General features: G+C 31.2%; 3 protein-coding genes across 6 annotated transcripts; 2 read left to right on the forward strand and 1 right to left on the reverse strand.

Annotated features, from left to right (window-relative positions):
* The first annotated feature begins 284 nt into the window (after positions 1 to 284).
* LOC133695106 (mitogen-activated protein kinase 7) lies at positions 285 to 3,878 on the forward strand. Of its 4 annotated transcripts, none has more exons than XM_062116922.1 (3): positions 285 to 408; positions 1,219 to 1,645; positions 2,933 to 3,878. In XM_062116922.1, the coding sequence occupies exons 2-3, from the start codon at positions 1,223 to 1,225 to the stop codon at positions 3,614 to 3,616; spliced, it is 1,107 nt and encodes a 368-aa protein (XP_061972906.1). In that variant the 5' UTR covers positions 285 to 408; positions 1,219 to 1,222; the 3' UTR covers positions 3,617 to 3,878. The 4 variants fall into 4 exon arrangements, with proteins under 4 accessions (XP_061972906.1, XP_061972905.1, XP_061972904.1 ...); XM_062116921.1 differs by lacking the exon at positions 285 to 408 and adding an exon at positions 415 to 1,003; XM_062116920.1 differs by lacking the exon at positions 285 to 408 and adding an exon at positions 415 to 999.
* A 7,832-nt stretch (positions 3,879 to 11,710) lies between these two features.
* LOC133693524 (bZIP transcription factor 11-like) lies at positions 11,711 to 13,030 on the forward strand. The gene has a single exon (XM_062114749.1). The coding sequence runs from the start codon at positions 12,328 to 12,330 to the stop codon at positions 12,814 to 12,816; it is 489 nt and encodes a 162-aa protein (XP_061970733.1). The 5' UTR covers positions 11,711 to 12,327; the 3' UTR covers positions 12,817 to 13,030.
* A 6,932-nt stretch (positions 13,031 to 19,962) lies between these two features.
* LOC133693522 (AAA-ATPase At1g43910-like) lies at positions 19,963 to 21,960 on the reverse strand. The gene is made up of 2 exons (XM_062114748.1): positions 20,839 to 21,960; positions 19,963 to 20,586 (listed from the first exon to the last, which is right to left on the reverse strand). The coding sequence occupies exons 1-2, from the start codon at positions 21,859 to 21,861 to the stop codon at positions 20,122 to 20,124; spliced, it is 1,488 nt and encodes a 495-aa protein (XP_061970732.1). The 5' UTR covers positions 21,862 to 21,960; the 3' UTR covers positions 19,963 to 20,121.
* Positions 21,961 to 23,120: the final 1,160 nt, after the last annotated feature.

Below are 23,120 nucleotides of genomic sequence, written 5' to 3' on the forward strand. Positions count from 1 at the left end.
GCAAGCAGAAAAACACAATATTAAAAGCATAAATTTACTATTTTTACTTTTAAGGGTTCTTTTCCATAACAAACACAAAAATAAAAATAAAAATAAATACATCTTAAATCTCTATGACGTATTTAAACAGAAAAAAGTAAATGGATTAATATAAAACTATAATTATTTAGATGATACTCACATTACAAGTATTATAAAATCTCTCAACTCTTCGTAAAACAAATTTGGGAAACTTGTTGTCAAATGAAAATAAATTTAGACGTTACCCTTTAGACCTAGTCTTTCTTTTCCAAATTCCAATATAAAATAGAAAAGACACGGAGGAGCCATAGCCGGAGCCATAGCCAAACTTAAGCCGTCAACTGATCGCAAATATATCTGCATATTTGTTAGTGCATGAAGGGAGAGGTGAAGTTTCCTAAAACCCAAAGCAAATTACGTTGTCGCTGTCTTTTTTGTGTGTCACCTCACGTCTTTCACCACTGCCCTTCCCCCTTGGTCTAATCCTGACAAGATAGAGTATCCAACAAAAGCCTGTTAGATCAGATCAGTTTTTATCACTTTCACTATATAGATAAGATCTCCAGCTCCAATCCTGGTGAATTATGGAAAATATTTTGCTTTTCTTTAAAGGCTTCTTATTTGAAGGCAGATTGGTTTCTGGGTTTTGAGAGTTTTGAGATTTGGTTGTGTGTAGAGGGAAAAAAAGAAAGGATTTTGGGGTTTTGGTTAGATTGTGATCATGTGATTCTTGGCTTGATTTTGGAGGAGGATTTGGTGGGTTTTGTTTATTTGAGGGATTAAGCAAGAATTGGAGGTGGAAGTTTTAAGACTTTGCTGCTTTTGGAATTTGCTTTCCTTATTATTTTTTTCTTGGAGGAATCAGTTAAAAGTGGGAGCTCTATTCTTTTTTTATTAAATTTTTAGCAAGTAAAGAAGTTTTGACACAGAGAATAACATTACAAGCAACCAGGTGATCTCAAAAGATCAAAGATTGCGGCAAGTATCAACTCCACATCCTTTCTTAAGCCTTTGTTTGTATATTTGCTATGGCTCGTTTTGGATCATTTTCGGGCTCTTGTGCCTTTAATTTTTTTCAAGTTGTTTATTTGATTAGATGTCTTGCTTTAATTGGTAAGTGAGTGAATCGGTTTTCCTTTTATGTGAATGTTGATGAGATTTTGTAGAGTTTTAAGAGTTTTTAATGACAATTTGCAGGGAAATGGCAACTTTGGTGGAGCCTCCTAATGGCATTAGGCCAAGCGGGAAGCAATATTACTCAATGTGGCACACTGTATTTGAGCTTGATTCAAAGTATGTTCCAATTAAGCCTATAGGTAAAGGGGCTTATGGTGTTGTTTGCTCTTCGATTAATCGGGAAACAAATGAGAAAGTTGCCATCAAGAAAATCAATAATGTGTTTGAGAACAAGATTGATGCTTTGAGGACTCTGAGAGAGTTGAAGCTTCTTAGACATATCCGGCATGAGAATGTAATTGCTCTGAAGGATGTTTTGATGCCTATTCATAGGACAAGTTTCAAGGATGTGTATTTGGTTTATGAGCTCATGGATACAGATTTGCATCAGATTATCAAGTCCTCACAACCACTTTCCAGTGATCATTGCAAGTATTTTATATTTCAGGTAAATACTCTATCTCTCAAGTGGTAGTAGTATAAAAGTTTCTCATTCTTTCAGCCCGTCTTGTGATGTCAATTTCATGCTAATATGCACAGTCTATCTGACGGAAAGTGTTCTCACTGGGAATTATGGCAGCATTTTATCTCTGTAATCATATGTTGTAATTTCATGTTGTGCCAGGAGATGGTGATTAATATTTTAGTGAAAACAGTATTAGATGGTTACAAAGTGAAATTTATTTAAGAAGAAATCATACCAATTGTGAACAATTATGATTTTATGGTTCACAGAGAAAAATGATTAAGCTGAAGCTGACCATTCTATAGTAGTTATATTTGGTAGTTTTGGTCTATGAGCTGTATCTACATGTCTTTAAATTGTAAAACTCCACCCCAGTCAATAGATGTCAGACTTCGGAAGAAAGTGCATGCTCATACATTCTTTGTTACCACGTGTTAATCTTGGTTAACACCATGGGGCATTATCAGACCCAGCTTTTTAAGGTGTCATAACAATTCACTGGCCTTGTTAGATGAGTCATGCTCAGCGTTCCAAGGTGTCGACATTAATCATGGATTTTGATTCTCCATTTCGCGGGGTATGCAACCCACCAAATTTACTTAAACCTATAAATGACCACTCATCTATAATATTTAGTATCTGTAGTTTCAGTCCTTTGATTTTCTGGTTTACTCTGTGTCATGCCCGTTAAAAACTTGAATCCACAAGAAAAATTGTGAATAGTTAGAATATTTAGAGGCGGTGATAATAGTTGTGACTGGATTCATCATCTTATGAAAGTTTGAGAGAGGAGCTATGGTTCAAGCAAAATTGATTTAAATCTTCCATGCTGCAGAGTTTTGTGATTCATGTTTACTCACACTCACTGGGTGCCAAGGCAGGATGTGAGGGTATTCTCTTTATTTTACAGTAAAACAAGGGCCTTCTGTGATTCCCATGTTTTGCTCTCTTTGCGAGTAAGAAATGCCTTGCATTCAGCATTCCCTGCTGGCTTCTCTGGCTGCAAACTCAAATGAGTTACTTATTTGTTAATGAACAAATCACAAAACTGTGCCAAGATATTGATGAATTTGGCAAAACAATGGCAATGGCTTATGTTCCTTTTTGATTAAACTTGATAGTTGTGCTTTGACATAGCATAACCAGTGATAATAATCTGGAATAATGATCAGATGCGATGCCATGCATACCACTAGTTAATTTTCAATCAATTTTTTTTTTCTTCTCAATATTGTTCTGCTAGCATCTAATCTTCATAAAATATTTTAGTTGCTACGTGGGCTGAATTATCTCCACTCAGCAAACATTCTTCATCGGGACCTGAAGCCTGGAAATCTCCTTGTCAATGCTAACTGCGACCTGAAGATATGTGATTTTGGGCTGGCACGAACAAGCAGAGGCAATGAACAGTTCATGACTGAGTATGTTGTTACCCGATGGTATCGTGCACCTGAGCTGCTACTCTGCTGTGACAATTATGGAACCTCCATTGATGTCTGGTCTGTCGGATGTATCTTTGCTGAGATTCTTGGCCGCAAACCTATATTCCCTGGAACAGAGTGTCTGAACCAGCTGAAGCTAATTATCAGTGTCCTCGGGAGCCAAAATGATACTGATCTTGAGTTCATTGACAACCCAAAAGCCAGGAGGTACATCAAAACACTTCCTTATACAAGGGGAACCCATCTCTCACACCTGTACCCTCATGCTGATCCTTTGGCCATAGACTTGTTGCAAAGGATGCTGGTGTTTGATCCTAGCAAGAGAATTACAGTGACAGAAGCACTTCTACACCCTTACATATCAGGGCTGTATGATCCAAGACGCGACCCACCAGCACAGGTTCCTATCAATCTTGACATAGATGAGAATCTTGGGGAACATATGATTAGGGAGATGATATGGGATGAGATGCTTCATTACCACCCTGAAGCTGTGTTAGCTCGTAGATAGATTATGTTTCAAAATCCTTTTTCTAGTGTGTCTGTGAGATCAGTTAAATATTTCCACTTGGAAGCATGGCGTTGAGAGAATGTACGTGATATTTACCAAGATTTTGTTTGGACATTTTGTTTATTAGTTTTGAGTTTCTGAGCCGGACTATGGCATCCTGTAAATTGTAAATTGGCATGCCATCATTTATTGTGATCTATAAAAGATATCTAGCAATGTAGACATCTTGATTTGGAATGATACGATAATGTTGATGCATCAATATTTTTATGTCTGTATAGAACTGGTGACGAGGACCGTCAGGTTTCATAGTTTTCACCTTCTGACTTGTAATATCCTTTATTTTTACCATTCATCTTCATCTTCTTCCCTGCTCCCAAAACAATTTTCTTTCAGTTCGTAATTCGGTATGCTGCACGTGAAAATGAAAGCCAACCTCTTGCAGCACTAGAAGCAACCCATTTTAATGGACAACCATCACTTGGTCCTGCACGTTCTTATGAAATGATGGAATTGTTTAAAACGCTAAAGTGTGATTAAGGCACGCTTCTAAACACAAATTCTGATCTTGTAACATTTGGAAAGGTGCTATTTCTTGTTTGAGTACTCAGGAAAACGTCAAACATAACGAATTCGGCTCACCTTTCTTTTCAAAAACTAGCTTTGCATCACAAATCTTGAAAAGCTGAAATGCCAACAAACTGAAATGGACTTGTGAGTGGGCAGTTTGAACTGATCTGCGGGTGTCTACACATGGAGAGACTCTTGGGCAGTTTACTTGTGTCCCTTAAGCCTGAGGCCTACATAAAGCTACCCTTTAATTAGAAATACTAGGCCTCAGTCTGGAAATATTATTATACATGTGTTCCTTTGGCAACTAGCCATCGATGAAGCATAAACCTGGAGTCTTTTTGGATAAAAACTCGATCAAGGTTTGCAAGCATAATCGAGTTTTTTATGCTGTTCATGCATGCATTCAAACTAAATCACTTCTCCCATCAAATCTTACTTGAATCTCTATTCCCTTGGTTTTGCAATATCAGGGAATAGTCGTCCCTTCTAAATCATTGCAGAAAAGCCTTAATATGAGTTAAATTTAACACAATATATGATAATAGTTGTTTTTTAAAGTATTTTTTATTTAAAAATATATTAAAATAATTTATTTTATTTTTTAAAATTTACTTTTAATATGCACATAAAAAAACACGATTCAAAAATACAAGAAAAATTAATTTCAAGTAAAAAAAGTAAAAATTTTAAAAACACTGTTTCTGCAGCAAAAATGAACATACTATTCACCCGCGTTTGGCTTCCAGGTCAAGTCATAATCCATGTTCAGCTCATACATCATGGAGGGTTGGTCATTCGTTCCAGCTCCCCATGGAATTGAACTCAAATCAAACTGGGGTGCAATCCTAATAATCAATTTTCCTAAAAAAATATATTAATGAACTTATTAATTGTGTATTATACAGCTTACTTTAATAAAGCAATATTCAAGTCCTAACAAATATAATTTTTTTTTATTATAATTATTTAATAGGAAAACATTATCCCATACTCTATGGTTCAAAAGTCATGAACTCGCCCACTAAACCTAAAAGATAAAGTGTTAGAATTAATAACTCCTTTAAAAAAACAAATTTTGTGCTATGAGTTTCACCTTCTGTGGTTAAGCAGGAGGACAAGGGAAATCTCAAATTAGCCCCCCTTCTATCCTCCAATTCTCAATTGGGTCCCTAAACTAAAACTTTTCTCAATCTAATTCCTAAAGTTTGATACGTTTTTAATATTTTGGTATATATTATTGCCCTAATAATCAATGAGAATTTGACTTTATCCATTAACATCTTGGAATGATTTTAGCCCTCCAGCACCAGCATTCTAATTCAACTAGAGAGTCCCTACTCTATAAAGCACAAAAAGCTCAATTCCTACCTTCGCCACTACAAAGAGTCAAGGACAGCATCAAAAAGTAAAACCTAACCCCCATCCAACATTAAAATATTTTTTATTTTTAATATTAATATGTTAAAATTATATAAAAAAAATATTAATTTAATATTTTTTTCAAAATAAAAGCATTCTTGAGAATAAAAGCGACTGCGAAGAAAAAACAAAAGGGCAATTTGATTAGCTCACGTCACGCAAGTAGAGCTCAAGTGGATGGCTGGATGGGAGCCGCCGTACTAGAAAAACCATCCATTAAATTCAGGAAATTTGCTTGCAAGTTGACGGGCAAGAGTCAGGGGATTTTGAAACAATTATGACGGGAAAAAAAAATATATTCTTGTTTAATACTCTAAGAACAAGAACAAGTTGTTGTGAGAGTGTTTTTTCCACCTAACACTCTAGTGAAATGAGAAAGATTTCTAGGGTGTTTCTGTGTTTTAAAAAAAATTATTTTTTTTACTTTTATATTATTTTTTTAATGTGTTAATATCAAAAAATAAAAAAATATTATTTTAGTATATTTTTAAATAAAAAATATTTAAAAATAATAATCGTTACTGCTTTTTAAAATAAATCATACTAATACACGGCTCAGGATGCTCGATGGACAAATTCACTACCTTCCCTTGTTTTTTTTTTTTTTGTGTGATATTTGCTAACGTGGAAAATGACAAGACTCAAAGTTGGAGGGCTGCTTTAATAAGAATTTTAATTCGGAACTTTTCATTTAATTATGCAATGGAAAGTCTTTTAATGTGATTGGATTAAGAAAATTGAGATTTATAAGGGTTTTCTCAACATATTTCCTAATAGCACCCATTAATTAATTAATTAATGTAATTGGAAAATCTCACCTATATTATTAATTTATTTATTTCTATTATTGAATTAATCTCCAACTAGATACTCCACTACCTATAAAAAATAAAAAAAAAAGTGTTTGAAAATGAGCACTCAGGGTCTAGCTCAGTGGTCAACCGTGTGACTTGTTCCGTCCCCGTCCCGAGTTCGATCCTCTATGTGCACGCCTTCACCCCCGCGGTGCCTTACCTGCTCACTGGGCTTGCAGGATATTCAGTGGGCCGTGGGGAATAGTTGTGGTGCGCGCAAGCTGGCTTGGACACCCCACGATAATAATAAAAAAAAAAAGTGTTTGAAAATGTGAATGTTTTTTAAAGTGTTTTTTACTAAAAAAAATATTTTTTTACTTGTTAAAAATTATTTTTAATAATAGCATATTAAAATTATCAAAAAAACACTAAAAATATATTAATTTAAATAAAAAATTTTAAATTTAAAAAAATTTTATAAATACTTTTAAAATATAAAAATAAGCAAGATTGTTGTACACTGTTAGCCGCGGGGATAGATTTCGAGGTGTCAGCAGCGTTCCCGTGAGCTTATTTTTTGTAAATAATAATAGGCATAATCTTTTGACGGACAAAGCTAAAGTCTCTCCTTTTTGGATTTTCGTGCCTGGTTTTCTTTTTGTTACAAAGAAGGGGTTTTCTTTTTCTCAAGCTCAATTCCAGTCCTTTTATTTCCAATCATTTATCAAATGAAAAATCAAAACTATTTTTTTCAAATCCAGCCCCAACCATGTTTATTTGACACTGCAGAAACCTGATAATAAACTATTTGAATCAAACTATAAAGTCAATTATCAATCAAGAAGAGTGTTGAAGGACTGAATTGAAAAACAAAAACTACAGTGATGAAAACAAAACAAAATACCAAAAACAAAAGGGAGTTCATAGTAAATAAGAAAGAAAAACACCAAAGCCAAGTAGTTTATTTTCTTAACCGGTTACCTACCCTGCATCTTAAATTTTTTAAAAAATTACATAAAAAAATGTTTAACAACTATCAGCGCATTTTTCAAATGAATACTTGAAATAAGGCTGATGTGCCTCAGTAAATTTCAATAATATCATAATGCTAATTTTTTAATCAATTTAAATGGTCATTTAAACCGTATGGTAGTTGAACTAATACGATCCATTTCATTTATTAGGTTTAACTATGAATTGGCTGAATTGATCAAAACTATATTTAAATAAAAAAACAATTATATACACTATTATTTTATTTTTTTATAAATATTAAAATGATGATATTAATATTGACCCGATTGATCAAAACAAAACTCAGTCTGCTTTTTCAAAAAGAAAATTACAGCAAACTTGATCCAACATTTTCTTTGTAAAAAAATATTAGGACAATGATATTTTGAACTGATTGGGATCAAATCAGGTTAATTTGTCTAATCCGTGACGTATGCTAAAGCCTTTATCAAGTTTAATAATTGAAATTTATTTTTTATTTAATTGTAATAGGGAGTGTTTTAATCAAAATTTAAATAAAAAAAAATGAGAAAAAATACATAAAAAAAGTAGGGTTTGAATAAAATTTTGAAAGAAAAAAAAGATATTTTTTTGAGTGTTTTGAGCCGTCAGATTGAAGTGGGTCCGCTTCCTTTTGTTTTTTCTTTTAGTTGGTTTTTTTAAGGTACGGGTACGAAGTTGAAGTCCAGTCGCCCCGTAGGTGGGAGCGTGGGATAGAGCTGGGAATTGATATCTTCTTTGTGCCTTTTAAGAGTTTGCATATATTAAATTATTTTTTATTTAATTTTAATTTCAACCCCAATTTTAATTAAATATATATTTTAAAGCTTTAGCTGGATAGTAATAAGTAATTGTGCTTTTCATATTATTATAATTTTAGAAGAGATTATAAGAAAATATATATATTTCAAGTGTCAATTGGTATTTATTTAGAATCATTGAAAATATCTACTTATTAAATTTAGAGCAGTATGTGCCAGTCAACTTGAAATTTGGAGTTATTCAAATTTCATAAAAAAGCATAGGAATTAATTGACTTGGTATAACATTATTAAAAATTTATTTATGTTTTTATAAAAAATTTCTCGAACAACGGTTGTTCTGATTTTTTATAAAAAAAAAATATAGATTTTTAAGTTAATTTAAATTAATTTATCCTACTCTGAATTTGATTTAATAACTGTGATTTTAATATATAAAAACTAACATGAGAATATATTGAATTGTTAAAATTGTAAAGGAAAAAGAAAAAATCACTTTTATTATGGTATTACGCATGACTGTTAATTTTATCTAATCTTTGCCTTTATTTTCTTTTCTTTTCTTTCTTGTGCTAATTAAAAAAAATCTAGAATTACATTGAATTAGTTTTTTTATTAGGAGCACAATTTTATGATAAAAGGAAGCGATGTTTGAAATAAAAAAGTAAAATATATTTATCAAATCTAATTTCAATCTTCTTATTAACATATTTATTGATTATTTGGACAACATACTCGAGCCCAGGAGTTGGGTGGATTCCCAGTGCTCTCATGGGCTCGAATGTTATGCCAGAGCATAGGAGTTGGGTGCCCGCCCAACCCTTCATGGGCTTAGGCTTTGCGCTTAAATCCATGCATGTTTCCCAACGTTCTCAGACCCATTCAGGTCCTAACTCCTTTAGAGATTGGTTTTGTGGCCTAGCCCCATTACTTATTCCCTTGAATTTTATTTTATTTTTGTCAAACTCCATCCCTTTTTACTGAATCCTATTCAATATGCATCCCTATGTGTACAAGAGTTTCTTATATTCTACCATATTTTCATCTTATTAATATATATATATATAAGAGATATTTGTCTCACATTATGTTTATTTCAAAGAAATTTGTTTCTTATTAATATTTGTGTGAGGTATATTTATCTTTTATTAATATTACAATGATAAGATGACTCTTTACCCCTCTCCTTCAAATAAAAAGATAAGGTTCATGAGATATAAATACTTATGAATCACATAGGTAAATAATTCACATCTTTTTCATTCTCAACATACACACTATTTTTTTACACGACATTCATTTCATAACAAAATAAGAATAAAAAACTTTATTTTTAAAATTTAATGCTCATTTATATATTTATTATATTTTTCTTCTCTAAAGATATCAAATTAACCGTTCGAGAATCCACAAATCCACCTAAAAATAATTTGTTTTGTGAGTGTTAGGATTTCTACTCTAAGCTATCACGTTTCTTTACTATAAAGAATAGATCTAATCACATGAAAATTTGATCAAGCTCATTATCCAACCACCAAAAAAATATATTCCCAAACATTCTATCATCACCAAGGTTTGGAATCAAACACCAAGTCACAAGACCCAAGGAACATTGGTGAATTTAATCTTATTATTATTTTTAAATCTTTAATCTATATAAAATAACATAACTACGAAAAATATATTATAAAAGATTATGGCAATTTGAAAATAATTTGTTCTCTTTGATTATTTATAAATTTCATGATATATTAATATTAAATTTACATCATATTAAACGGAGTAAAAAATCATTTGTAGTGATAATTATTTATATTTGTAAAAAATAAATGAATAGAATTTTTTTAAGAAAAAGTGAAATATTTATTAGAGCTGGTTGCGGGTGGTTCAACTGGTATTTTAAAAAACCCAGCCTGTTCAAATAGTTTTTGCCAGATCCTTTGATTTCCTTACTTTTATAAAAACTAAACTTGTTTAATCAGTGTCCGATTCAGCTGTTTCCGAATTGAACCAGCCAGTTGGTTTCAGTTCCAGTAACTATAACTAATTTGTTTTTACATTTTATTTTTTTTTAAAAAAATTCTTTTAAAAAATATAATTAAAAAAAAAAACAATGGCTATTGCCCACCAAATCATATACGCATCTCAAATGGATCCACGCAAGTTGAAAAAACGGTGTCCACGAGCAGAGATGCTATTTGGAACATATTTAAATTCATGTTTTCTAAAAATTTATATTTTTTCTATTTTAAATTAGTTTTTTTAAATTTTTTATATAGTAATATAAAAATATATTATTTTTTAAAATATTATTTTAATATATCTTTATAATATAAAGTATAACTACTACCACCGCACCATAAAAAACAGCCAAAATATCCCGCAGGCGGTCGCTGCAAGTTGCCTATCTTTTTTTCTTCAAAAAAGTGAAGGACAGCACTAGTACTGGGAGGTCTGACACCATGCATGTGCCGCTGTACGGCTAAGAGATTGCACACGATACATTACTGTACTCACAGCTCCCTCTTCCTCCAATAAAATGAATTCATTTAAACATGTGCGGTGACCAGTCTCTAGATTAATTTTTTTTAATTTAACGATTTGAGTTTCATAAATCTAAAATCATTTAAAATTTATATAATTATTAATTTTAAAACTTATAAAATTAATCAAAATATATACAAGTAGAACAAACACTAACATTAACTAAAAAAAATCACTTCATTGTATTTAGAAATAAAGATTGTAATTAAAATATTAATTAAGAGTAAATAAACAAGCACAATTAATTTAATTCAGAAGTAAAACTAACCGCTTTTATTAAGGTAATAGATTATTTTAAAAAATATTTTTTATTTAAAAATAAATTAAAAAAATATATTTTTTAAAAAATTAAATTTTAAAAAACAATATAAAAACATAAAAAAACACTAATTTTAAACAAAAAAAAATAAAATAAAATTTGTAACAAATACACAACCAGCTGTGTTGCTAAACAATTAGTAAATTTTACACAAGATTTATTCAAAAAATTGAGGAGAATCATCGATAAACACTCACACAACTATCCAACAAATCATAATCTTTGAAATTCAATGTTCACGGATCTTTAAAATAAATTATGTTTATCATCCTTAAATAAATTATAAGCTTTTAAATAATCTTTAATGATTGACTTCAACTGATCAAAATTGTTACCCTGTAATTATCTTTAATTTCGCGCGTGCGCGTGAACATGCGATGCAATGCAAGACGAAGACCCCACCACTCCTGCTCAATTTTCTTTCTTTCGTTCCCAGAGAGCTGTGTTTACACTTAAGTTTTAATAAAATTTAAATTTTTTTATATATTTTTAAATTATTTTTATATGATAATGTTAAAATTAGTTTTTTTAAAATTAAAAGATATTATTTAAATATATTAAAAAAAACATTTTAAAAAGAAACCAACCAAACACTGACGGACATGCCCTGAATAATTGAGATAATTTCTTCCAAGTACAATTCAGTTTATAAATTCCATTACCAGTACCCCCAGAAACCTCCTCTTTTCCTTCTTATCCTCATCTCCCTTGTTTTAAAATCCGAAGCCTTCTTTTCTCTCCGTACTCATACATCATCCCTTCTAGATGATCCTGATAAGGTTATAAAGCCTCTGCTTTGCGCTCTCACACGCACGCGCACACAAAAAAGAAGAAGAAAAACCGGCTTCTTCACAAAATACACAAAATCTGTGCTTGTCTCCAACATTTCTTTGATTTTTCTCTTGTTTTATGTACTGTTTTATTTTGATGCTAAACACATCTGTTTCTTGATGTTTGAGAATACAAAGTATTCATGACTCCTGTCCTCTGTGAAATCCTCCTCTCTGGTTTTACGATAAACTCTACTCGTAGACGCAGGACTCACCTTGTTCAATCTTTCTCTGTTGTTTTCCTCTACTGGTTCTACGTTTTCTCATGAACTCTATCACCCCTTCTGAATCCCTATATAACCATCTTCCATTAGCATCTTAATCAACTTGAAAATAGTCATCTTCTTGGTCTTGTGCTAGCTTTCTCTTTTATCAAGCATAGTCCAGGGTTAATTACAATATTGTTGTTCTTCTTGTTATTGTTAGAACTATTTTTATTTGTTAAGGGAAAAATATAATGGCCTCTTCTAGTGCGGCATCTTCAGGGTCAACAGCCATGTTGAGGAACTCAAGTTCTGAAGAGGGTCCGCAGCAGATTATGGACCTAAGGAAGCGTAAAAGGATGCTATCCAATAGAGAATCTGCAAGAAGATCCAGAATGAGGAAACAGAAACACCTGGATAACCTCACGGGACAACTTCGTCAGCTCGCGAGAGAAAATAATGAGATCCTGACAAGGATGAATGTTATCTCTCAGCTTTACATGAATATTGAAGCCGAGAACTCTATCCTCAGAGCCCAAATGGCTGAGCTTACCCACAGATTGGACTCTCTCAATGAAATTATTGAATATGCCAACTTTAGCGATGGTCTTTTTGAACCCGAGGATGCTGTTGCCTCTGTTTCTGCGACTAGCCATCAGATTGGTGATGGTTTTTTCATGAATCCATGGAATAATGCTAATTCCCATGTGAATCAACCCATCATGGACATGGTTATGTACTGAAATTTTTTATGTGGGAATGTGGCTGTATTTGATGCTGTTTATGTTTTTATCCCTTTTCTTTTCTTTTGATGCTGTGTTTGTGCTGGCCATGATGAATAGAAGATGTAAAGGTTGTAGCAGGATCTAATTTTGAAAAAAATTGTAACTGGTCATGGTGAATTGATTAATGTAATGATCGGAGAGATAACCTCTTATTGGTTTCTTGACCTCTAAATGTTCTTTGTAAGATGTGCTCGAAAGCCGATGTAGAAAAAGAGTGTTCATGGTTAATCATAAATCGGACAAATGTAGCTTGGTCCTAGTCTAAAAATTCATATTTTTTAGTGTTTATACTTTATATATTGTTTTGATATGATAATATTAATAAAAATAATATTTTTTAAAAAATAATAATATTTTAATATATATATTTTTTAAAAAACTCTTTAAAATACACAATCTACGCTAATTCTGGGACATATATCCCATGCTAATCCTCGAGAACTAAGAAGGCATAGCAGGCTTGGTTTACGTAACTATAAAATGGCTTTGATTAATGATAACTTGCCACTTTAGAAGAGACTAGAGAGAGATAACCCCTTTTTCTCTCCATGCGTGTGTTTGCGTTGAAAAGTCAAATGGTATTATCTACTTCATTTTCAGACAATTTCATACGATTGTTCCTCTCTTTTTTTTTTTCTTTTTTTTTTTGCCAATTGATCCTTGAAGATGGGCAATGCTAATTTTTATTTCTATAAAAAAAAGGGGAAAATTCAACCTGATTATTAACTTTTATATGCTTCCATCAATTAAATCAAACACGTTTCAATTATTTGAAGTTCCTCAGACAAGCTGTGACATCATCAATTTTATAGACAGGAGGTAATGGGATATATATAATATAACCGGTGACATTATCAACCTGTGATCGTTGAGTATTTAAGATTTTATGACCCTAGGAGATTTGGTAATTCATTAACCCTCCTAGTTATTACTTAAACAGGTTGAGTGCACACCATTATCTGGGATTCTTGTTCTATTATTCTATCAATTTTGTATTCATTATCCCTCCCCTTCTCTCCTGTGACCTGTTTTTCTAGTCTCTCTTTCCATTGCTCTCTTCATTCTCATGCAAAGTTAAATATTGTGTCAAAAAAGATGGATTCAAGTTGGAGCAGGTCTTAAATCATCAAAAACAACAACAACAACAACAACAACAAGAGAGCTGAACTATTTATACTTGAAGGCCATGTATCTCCATTTTAAAATTTCAAAGTAATAAATTATTTGATTGGTTTCTTTTTTCTGTCCCTTGTAAAAGTGTTTTTGTTTCTAATGAATTAGTCTTGCTTGTGATTATATAATATTTATTGTTGGATTTAAGAGTACAAAGTATTGATTTTTTGAGTTTTTGCTTATGTCAACAACCAGAACTTCCAGGTAATCCAAAACCTGGTGCTGGTGTTTGTTTGATCTGCTCTAGTTATATGTATTTTTTACTTCATTGTTAGTGTCTTCTCCCTCCGCATAGTTATCTTTTATGGGAGTTAATGCCCATTTAATTAATGAGCTCAATAGTTAATTACACGTTCCTAGCATCACATGCTAGGGTAGTTCACTATAATTAACAAAGTAGGTTTTGACAAAATAATGATGCCACAAACTACATTTTGTACGAAGGGGAAGGTAAGCAACTCAAAAGGGACAAGTTAGGCTTGGAAGCAACTCTCAGAAGATGCACAAGTCCTTTTCAAATCAACCATCTTCAAAGTAGAGTGCTGCTATATAATATACAAAAAGATGATGCCATCAAGCATCCTCCAATATGCCTCCATTATATATATTTTGGCATGCTTGCTTGTACAAAATATTAGTTTAGATTTAGATGAGTTCTTTTCAAACATGCTTTTCTATTCCATATATATATACAATCGAAGTGTATGGAGGACATTACTACACTTTTTTTTTTCAATAAAAAAGAAAGGCAAAGGAAAGAAGGCTGCTAACAAGGACAAGTAAGTGGGTATTTAGAATTGTGTTCCAAATGACGTTTCTATAAAAATTGAATTTTTTTTGCTTAAAATTATATTTTTATATTTTTTTGATCGTTTTGATATGTTAATATAAAAAATTAATTTTTTTAAAAAATAAAAAAATATTATTTTGATATATTTTCGAGCGAAAATTTTTTTTGAAAAGTAATCGCTACTACACTCCCAAATATCCCCTCACACTCTCGCTTTCTCATCTACTAGCTTATTTCTTCTTTCCTTCTTTGTTTTTGTCTTCATTTCTTGCTCTTGTATGTAATTGGCTGCTCATACATGGAATTGCAAAAATTCTCCATTGACATTGTGATGCCATTACTATAGCATCGATACATGTATGTATCAACTTTGTTGGTTACATCTAATGTTTTGATTAATTATGAATAGTTCATACAATCACAACTCTAATATGTATAATGTTTTTTTTAAAAGAAAAACTAAAATAACTTCCCCAACAAACAAATAATGAAATCCCATGTCTTCTTCTTCCACTACAAGATTTAACAGTTTTACCAACGGAATTTTTCCATCGGCGTAAGACACATATTTCGTCGGTAAATTAATTACCGATGGAAATGCTCCGTCAGTGAATCTTTCGTCGGTAATTTTTTTTCATCGGTAAATCCATTGGTAATAGGAATTACCGATGGAATTTCCATCAGTAATTATTGAAAAACATTTTAAAAAAATTTATTTTATAAAGTTATAAAATAATTAAATTAACATAAATTAACACTGTATAATATATACTCAAAATGCTTAGAAAAAAGAATAAGAAAATCAACTCAAACAAATTTGCAACAAATAAATAAAATAAAAAAATAAATTCAACTAAAAAAATTCATATGAAAAAAATGAAGTTGCAATTACTAAAAATTTAAAAATCCTATAAATAAATCTACTAAAAATTGATCTCATATGAAAAAAAAATCTCACAACAACATTTATACAATTATTAAGAACAAAAAAAATTAAAAATAAAAAAAAATATAGTGAAAAAAATCATGAAAAAAGAAAAATCTTACCTTAATGTAGTTGCAAGTGAAGCTAAGGAGAGAAAAAATAAATTCATTAAGCATATTAATTAAAAAAAAACTAAGAGGATAAAAGAAGAAAGAAGAAGAAGACATACTCAAGCATGGAGGAAAAGAGAAGGAGATGAGGAGAGAAAAGAAGAGAAAGAAATAGATAAGAAATGATGTTTTTTACATATAGTGAAGAAGAAAAAGAAGACATACCTTAATGATGTTTTTTACATATAGTGAAGAAGAAGAAGAAGTAGAAGAACAACAACAAGAAGAATAATAATAAGAAACATGTCTGTCTCTTATGAAATAAGGGCATTTAGACTTTTTATTAGGACGCTTTACCGATAGATTTACTGACGGATAATTAAATATTAATATTTTTTAATTATTCCGTCGGTAATTCCATCGGTAATATTTAATTTAAATTTTCAATTTCGTAAATTTTTTTCAGAAACCGCCAAAAAATTACCGACAATTTTTCAATCCGTCGATAATATTTAAATGAAAATTTTAAATTAATTGAATTTTTTCAGAAAACCACCAAATAACACCGACGACTTTTCAATCCGTCGGTGATTTTGTCCGTAAAGAACAACAATTAACAATGCAAGTGGAAAGTGAACAGTTCTGGAGCTCTCTGGAAAATACCGACGAAAAATTCTGTCGGTGATTTCCTTTGTAATTGACATGATGAACAGTGTTCACAGTTTACCAACAAAATGACACGTCATTATTTTTTTTTGCTTTGTTTTATTTTTTTTCCACGGTAATTCCCTCAGTATTTCCGTTTGTATTTATCAATTTTCTGGTAGTGTTCTTCTTCTTCTTCTTCTTCTTCATCGTCATCGTCATGTTGTTCTCGAAAGCATCACCACCTAGAATCAAAACCTAAAAAAAAAGCATCTAATATATATACAGCCCACCAAAGGACTAAAAAAGCTAACCATTTTGATTTTTTGTCCTTATAAAGATCATAGGAGTCCAGTTTGGTTGGCTTCAAGATCACATATTTGGGTAGTGGTGGAGAAAAAAGGCTAGGACGAGCCCCAACCTTTGCAATTTATTTTCTAGCCTTCCCATAAACAGTTTATAGTTTTTGCCCTAAAAATAGTAAAATTTAAATTTTGATCTCCGTTTTTTTTTATTTGACCCCCTAACTAAACTTTCTGGCTCTACCTCTTTAGATCCGGGTTCGTTTGGATTCGAGGCTAGCCATAACGGTGTTAAAGCAAGGGTAATCCCTTCTATGGACTATAGGGTGACTTTCTCTTCGGATGTTATGCTTGGGGAACGCCTCTCGTGGTGGTGAGAGTGACTTTATGATGGCTATGGAAGCTCTCAACCATCCCTTGAAGACCTATTTTCCCCTCAACATAATTATTATTGTGCACTAGAGGCAGGAATGTGTTAATAAGCCATTGGAGGAGCTGGTGATGATGTTTGCAGAGCCCTAAATAGATTTATTTGTTTTTAAAAATTTATTGCAGTAGCAATAACTATTAAAAGAAAAGCTAAAACGCATGGTGTTTTTATTGCATATATGTCTTTGTTTATTATGGATTGTAAAAGTGAAATGATTATTTTACCCTTCCAAAACTATCAGAATGTTACCTTTTAGGTGTAAAATGGTATTTTTTTTTGGTCAATTTGTTATTAATTGTTCAGTGATTTTATTGTTTTTTTTATCATATTTATACACATTTAAATGACTTTGTTATCTTTAAAAGCAAAAAATTATTTAACTCTGCTTAAGAGTCTTTTCGGGCATTTCACATTTTAATATATAGTAAAATTACAAATTTAACCTTGGAGTTAAAAATTTTAAGTCATTGTCATAGGGGTATATTTATATTTTCATATTGGTTTTGCGGTAATTGTTGGGTTTGTCAGGGGTGATAACATAATTTACCATTTTATTATTTTTCCTGGTTGAGAAAGCTATTGGCGCATGCAAGACACCACGTATTTTGGGCGGTGCATGTGGCATCTTCTAGCGGTAAAAAATATGCTTTTGCTGTGTCATTTTGTTCTTCGTCATGTTCTCTTCCTTTACAAGTGGCGCGTGTCATCTAAAAATTATCAGTTTATCGTCGGTGACCCTTTATCTTTTTTCCCCTTTCATTTCTCTCTTCTACCTACAAAAAACTAAATTTATCCCTGATTTTTGTTGGTGTTTCAGAATCTATCCTCTTAGTTTTGATTTTTTATTTCAGTTATTTTCTCTTTTGTTAATGTTTTATTTGTTTTTAATTTAGTCATTCAATTCTAATTAATGTATATGATATCTTTTGATTTGGTCCTTCTACTTTTGATTTTTTATTTTTTTCCTTGGCTCTTTTGTCAAAGTTTTTATAGTTTTTAATTTTATCATTCAAATTAGATTTATTATTTTTTTTCAATAGTAATAATATTTATTTCAATTTGGTCCTTCTTCTTTTGATTTCTTATTTGTTTCCTTTGCTATTTTGTCAAAGTTTCTATGATTTTTAATTTTATTATTCAAATCAAGTTTATGGGTTTTGTTATTTCAATACTAATAATAATAATAATATTTTATTATGATGATTGTAGTGTTTATGATATCAATAATTATGGTGATAATAGTAATAATAGTAATAATTGTAATAATAATATTAATAATAATTAAAATAATAATGATATTAGTGATAAAGGTAATAATAATAATAATGGTTGTGGTGGTGGTGATACCGTGATGGTGGTGATAATAATTGTAACAATGATAATGATACTAATAATAATATTATTAACAATAATAATAATTGTAATAATAGTTTGTTATAATAATAATAGTAGTGGTGGTTATAACAACAACAACAACAACAACAATAATAAGAAAGGTAATAATGATAATATTAGTAGTAGTAGTAATAACAATAAATATAACAATAATTTTAACAGTAATAATAATAACGATGATAATAATAATAATGATAGTTATAATAATAACGATTCATCATTCAATGTTAAATTTGTTGGGAATTGAATCTCATTGCTTTTCCATGTATAATATTTCTGATCTAATAACGAAAATTACAGTTTTGAAAAGTTTACTTGGCTCGACATCTTCTCTTTTTTCCTTATTGTTTATTCCTCGATTTTATTATTCAACATTAGTTTTGTAAAACAAAAAACAGTCATTCAAGTTTCATTTAAATCTATTAAATAAAGTAATTTACATCGAGTTAGCTCTTATATAATTTAATTGGAAGCTCGCTATTAAGAGATGTAAAGATTTATCTTCTTGCACAAGTTTAATAATATTGCAAAAAAATTCCTCATGCTCTTATTGTTTTTTTTTGTGTTTTTTTTTAAAATGATTTGACCCACAGTGAAGCGAGGACAAATAAACTAGTTAATATGATTTTTTATAAAATTACAAAAGCTTTAATTTGAAAAGATTTTCAATTATCATTTGGCAATAAATATAGTTTAGTAATTTTACTAGAACAAATTATTTTTGACATAAAACAAATGTTCAAGCATTGTTAACATTTTTTCGTGATAAAAAAACAATTAATATTAAACTCAATAAATGATGTATATTGGATGATATTTTGTAAAATATTGATATGACAACATATTGGATAACATTCTTTATTAAATTTTGAGACGACAACATATTGAATCGACTTGGGTTAACCTGTCAAATCTATAACTTAGATCATGAAATTATGATAACCACATAAAAAACAAATCAAAATAAAATATGAAGATCAATTCCTAATTAATCCAATCTTGATGAAACTTGATTAATGCTTTTTGAAAAAATCAATTATAAAATAAAAAGGTCATGTTATTAATTTTGTTAATGTATGTTTGGTAATGTAGTGTAATATTTTTTTAAAAAATATTTTTTAAATTGTAATTTATTAAAAAATATTTTTTATTTTTTTTTTTATATCGGCAAATTAAAACTAATGAAAAATATATAAAAAATCAATTTAATAAATAAAAAACATTTTAAAAAACACAAATTTATCAATAAAAACAAATAATTTTAATGGAGTTAAATATAAGCAAGAGGAAGAATTGAAATATGAAACCCGGGTAATGTATACAAACGAGAGAAATCGAGAGAAATCAATTTATTACCATTTAGTAGATTAATTGAATAGATTATTTTTACTAAATTTAACATGAAAAACCCTTTAACACGTCTCCAATCACAACAAAAGCTATGGAAGTAATAGGTAGTGAGAGATCACGACCTATGGAAGCCAGCAATCCACCTAAGTCAGGTAAGCAGACGTTGTTAGAATCTTCGATTGCTTCTCGTCCTGTTTCTCAACTTCTTCTTTTATAACCTCTTGCTCATCCTTTTTAGCCTCATTTTTCTCTACCATTTCAGCTTCCTTCATACTGATAAACTCGATGAGACTTTGAAGAGCAACTTGAGGCTCGTCACGTTTCATAAGATGTTGTGCGACTTCTGCTGGGGTAATAACAGGACTCTGAATGAGATCTTCTATGCATTTGAAAAGGACATGCTCTTTAATTCCAAGATATGTAAAGGCAAGCTTCCTGAATGCTGCAGGAGTACAATGGCCCATGTAAATATGAACATCCATTCGTCCCGGGCGCAACAATGCTGGGTCCAACTTCTCTTTGTAATTTGTCGTGAAAATGATTATTCTTTCATCCCCGCAGCTTGACCATAGCCCATCAATGAAGTTCAACAAACCAGATAAGGTCACCTGTGAGAAGATTTAAAGAGAAATATGAAATATGGAATTGGAAAACTAGGAGACAATAAGGCATCGCCTTGATTAATGAATGTTTTCCTTCCAAATCTATTCTAGTTTTCTTTTTTTTAAAAAAAAAAATCATTTTTGGTGACTTTACATAAGCATAACATGATGTTATTTACGAAGTCTAATCAGTAAAGATTGCAGTTGAGTTCCGAATAAAATAAACAGAGGACATTAATTCTTTCAGGACTCACTTACCCCAGGATCAAAAGAAAGCTTATTATCAAGTTGATCACCCCCCTCATCATCATCATCATCATCATCATGATCTTCTTTTGGATTCTTATTTCGATCGCGAGAACGTGAAGATTTTGTACTGCAATCAATGTCCTCAATGAGAAGAATGGAACGATTGGTGGTGGAGGTAAGTATCCTTCTCAGTTGAGCGTCGTTTCTTACACCTTGAAGCTGAAGATCATAGATGTTGAATCTAAGATGGTTTGCAATGGCAGCGACGAGGGTGGATTTTCCGGTCCCTGGTGGACCGTAGAGAAGGTACCCTCTTTTCCAAGCTCTACCAACACTCTGAAAGTAGTCCTTTCTTTGCACAAACAAGTCGAGATCTTCAATTATGAACTTCTTCAGGTCAGGGTCCATTGCCAGAGTGTCAAAGGTAGCTGGATGCTTGAACACAGTAGATTCCCACGTAGAATCCTCATTATCATAAGTATAGATATTGAGGGTCTCTCTGTTGTTCAAGATTGCAGCTGCAGTCTTGCTAATGTATGGCAAGTAGCTTTGCATGACCTGTTCTCTATAATTACTCTTGCATTTCAATTCGAAGAATTTTTTTTGGCGATGGTAATACTTCTTTGCTTCTTTCTCACAGAGAGTCCATTCAAAACGCATACCTTGGAAAAAATCAACAACTTTAACATCAACAGGAATCCCTGGTTTAGGTGGGGCAAAGATGTTGTTGGTATCATTGGTGCCTATGAGAAGGCTTTTAGTGGAAGGGCCAACTTTGGTTGGAAGATAGACCTCAACAGCTCGAAAGGTTTCATTCTCCACAGCTTGCCATCGGTCTTCAATGATGAAGGTGAAGTCTGAGGAGAAGTAGGTAGCAAAGAAATCTGAAAAGCTTTTAGCTATCAAGTCACGCATACCCCCTGGAATCATTTCATTCAATATGGTGCGGATTAGCATGGATAAACCAGATATGGATGCGTAAATAGAGAGGATTGTGCTCATGGAGGGCAATTCCTTCAAGAGAGACGCCATTTCGGATTTCGAAAAGCAAGCAAAGAACGATGGAGGAGAGTGAGTGCAGAGAGTAGGTGAAGCCTCGTCACTTATATGGAAAATGAGTAAGGTTATTCATAGACCAAACAGGGCATGTAATTATTGTTTGGATTTTGGAAGTGTCCACGAAAATTAGCTCGAATTTCTTTGGTTTGTAAACGCGTGAAAAGATGGGTGCTTCTTTTTCATGATAATCAGAGTCTGACATGTTTGTTGACTAAAATACCTGGGGTACAGCTAGGGGAGTGAGCACAGCTGTGCTTCGTTTGGAGAAACCTCATAGAATGTGCTAGGAAAGGAACAAAACAGAAAACGCTCATGGAAAAGGGGTAATTTACTGAAGATGCAAAAGCAGTGTTGACATCTTATGGTGACCTCATTCACCCTTGAATAATGAGAAGAAGAGGAAATGGGCAAGAACCTTCCCTTCCTTTTCAGATAAGCTAGAGGGAACTGAATGGAAATTACCATATCTCCCTCTTCATAAGGTTCTGATTAGCTGTAATCTTGGAGTTTAAACCATATTTCAGATAATAAAGTGCAGGAATATACCTTCTACCACCACCAAACCGCTTCCACTCGGGCTTCTTTTGTAATGGAACACGGCATCCGCCCCCCCTTCCGGCTATTTTATGTTATTCGCATTTAAATTTTATTTTATTTTGTAAAATAACAAAGCCCACAAAGTATAACAAAATCATGATTGAAAAATATAATATTAAATAAATATCATGTTTCTTAATATGAATCACAACAGGTTAAAACTGTATTATTTCATGTATTAACTAATATTTTAAAACGTGCGGGGAAAGGACGTAGCTTTCTCCACATAATATTTTTTTTATTTTTTTTTGTTTTGTTTGGTTATTTATTTATTTTTATTTTTTTTGTTCTGTCTTGTTTCTCTTTCCTCATAATTTTTTTTTTTTTGAGTTTTACATGTTTTTTTTTCGAAGATTGTCTTCTTCTTCTTTTTCTATTTTTTTTATTCTTTTTTGTTTTTTATTTTTTAAAAATTATCTTTGTTGATTTTTTTTAATATTGAACTAGTTGAAAATTTAATTCTATTGTTTTTTTCTTTAAAACATTATGGATTACTGTAACGTTTTTCTACATGGTTTTTTTTTCCAAAATGGTCTTTATCAATTTTATTTTTTTATATTTAATTGATTGAAAATTTTGCTTCGTAGTTTTTTTTCTTTAAAACACTGTGGATTATTCCAATGTTTCCCTACATA

The sequence above is a fragment of the Populus nigra genome, chromosome 5 (assembly GCF_951802175.1).
Source record: "Populus nigra chromosome 5, ddPopNigr1.1, whole genome shotgun sequence".
Lineage (NCBI taxonomy): Eukaryota > Viridiplantae > Streptophyta > Magnoliopsida > Malpighiales > Salicaceae > Populus > Populus nigra.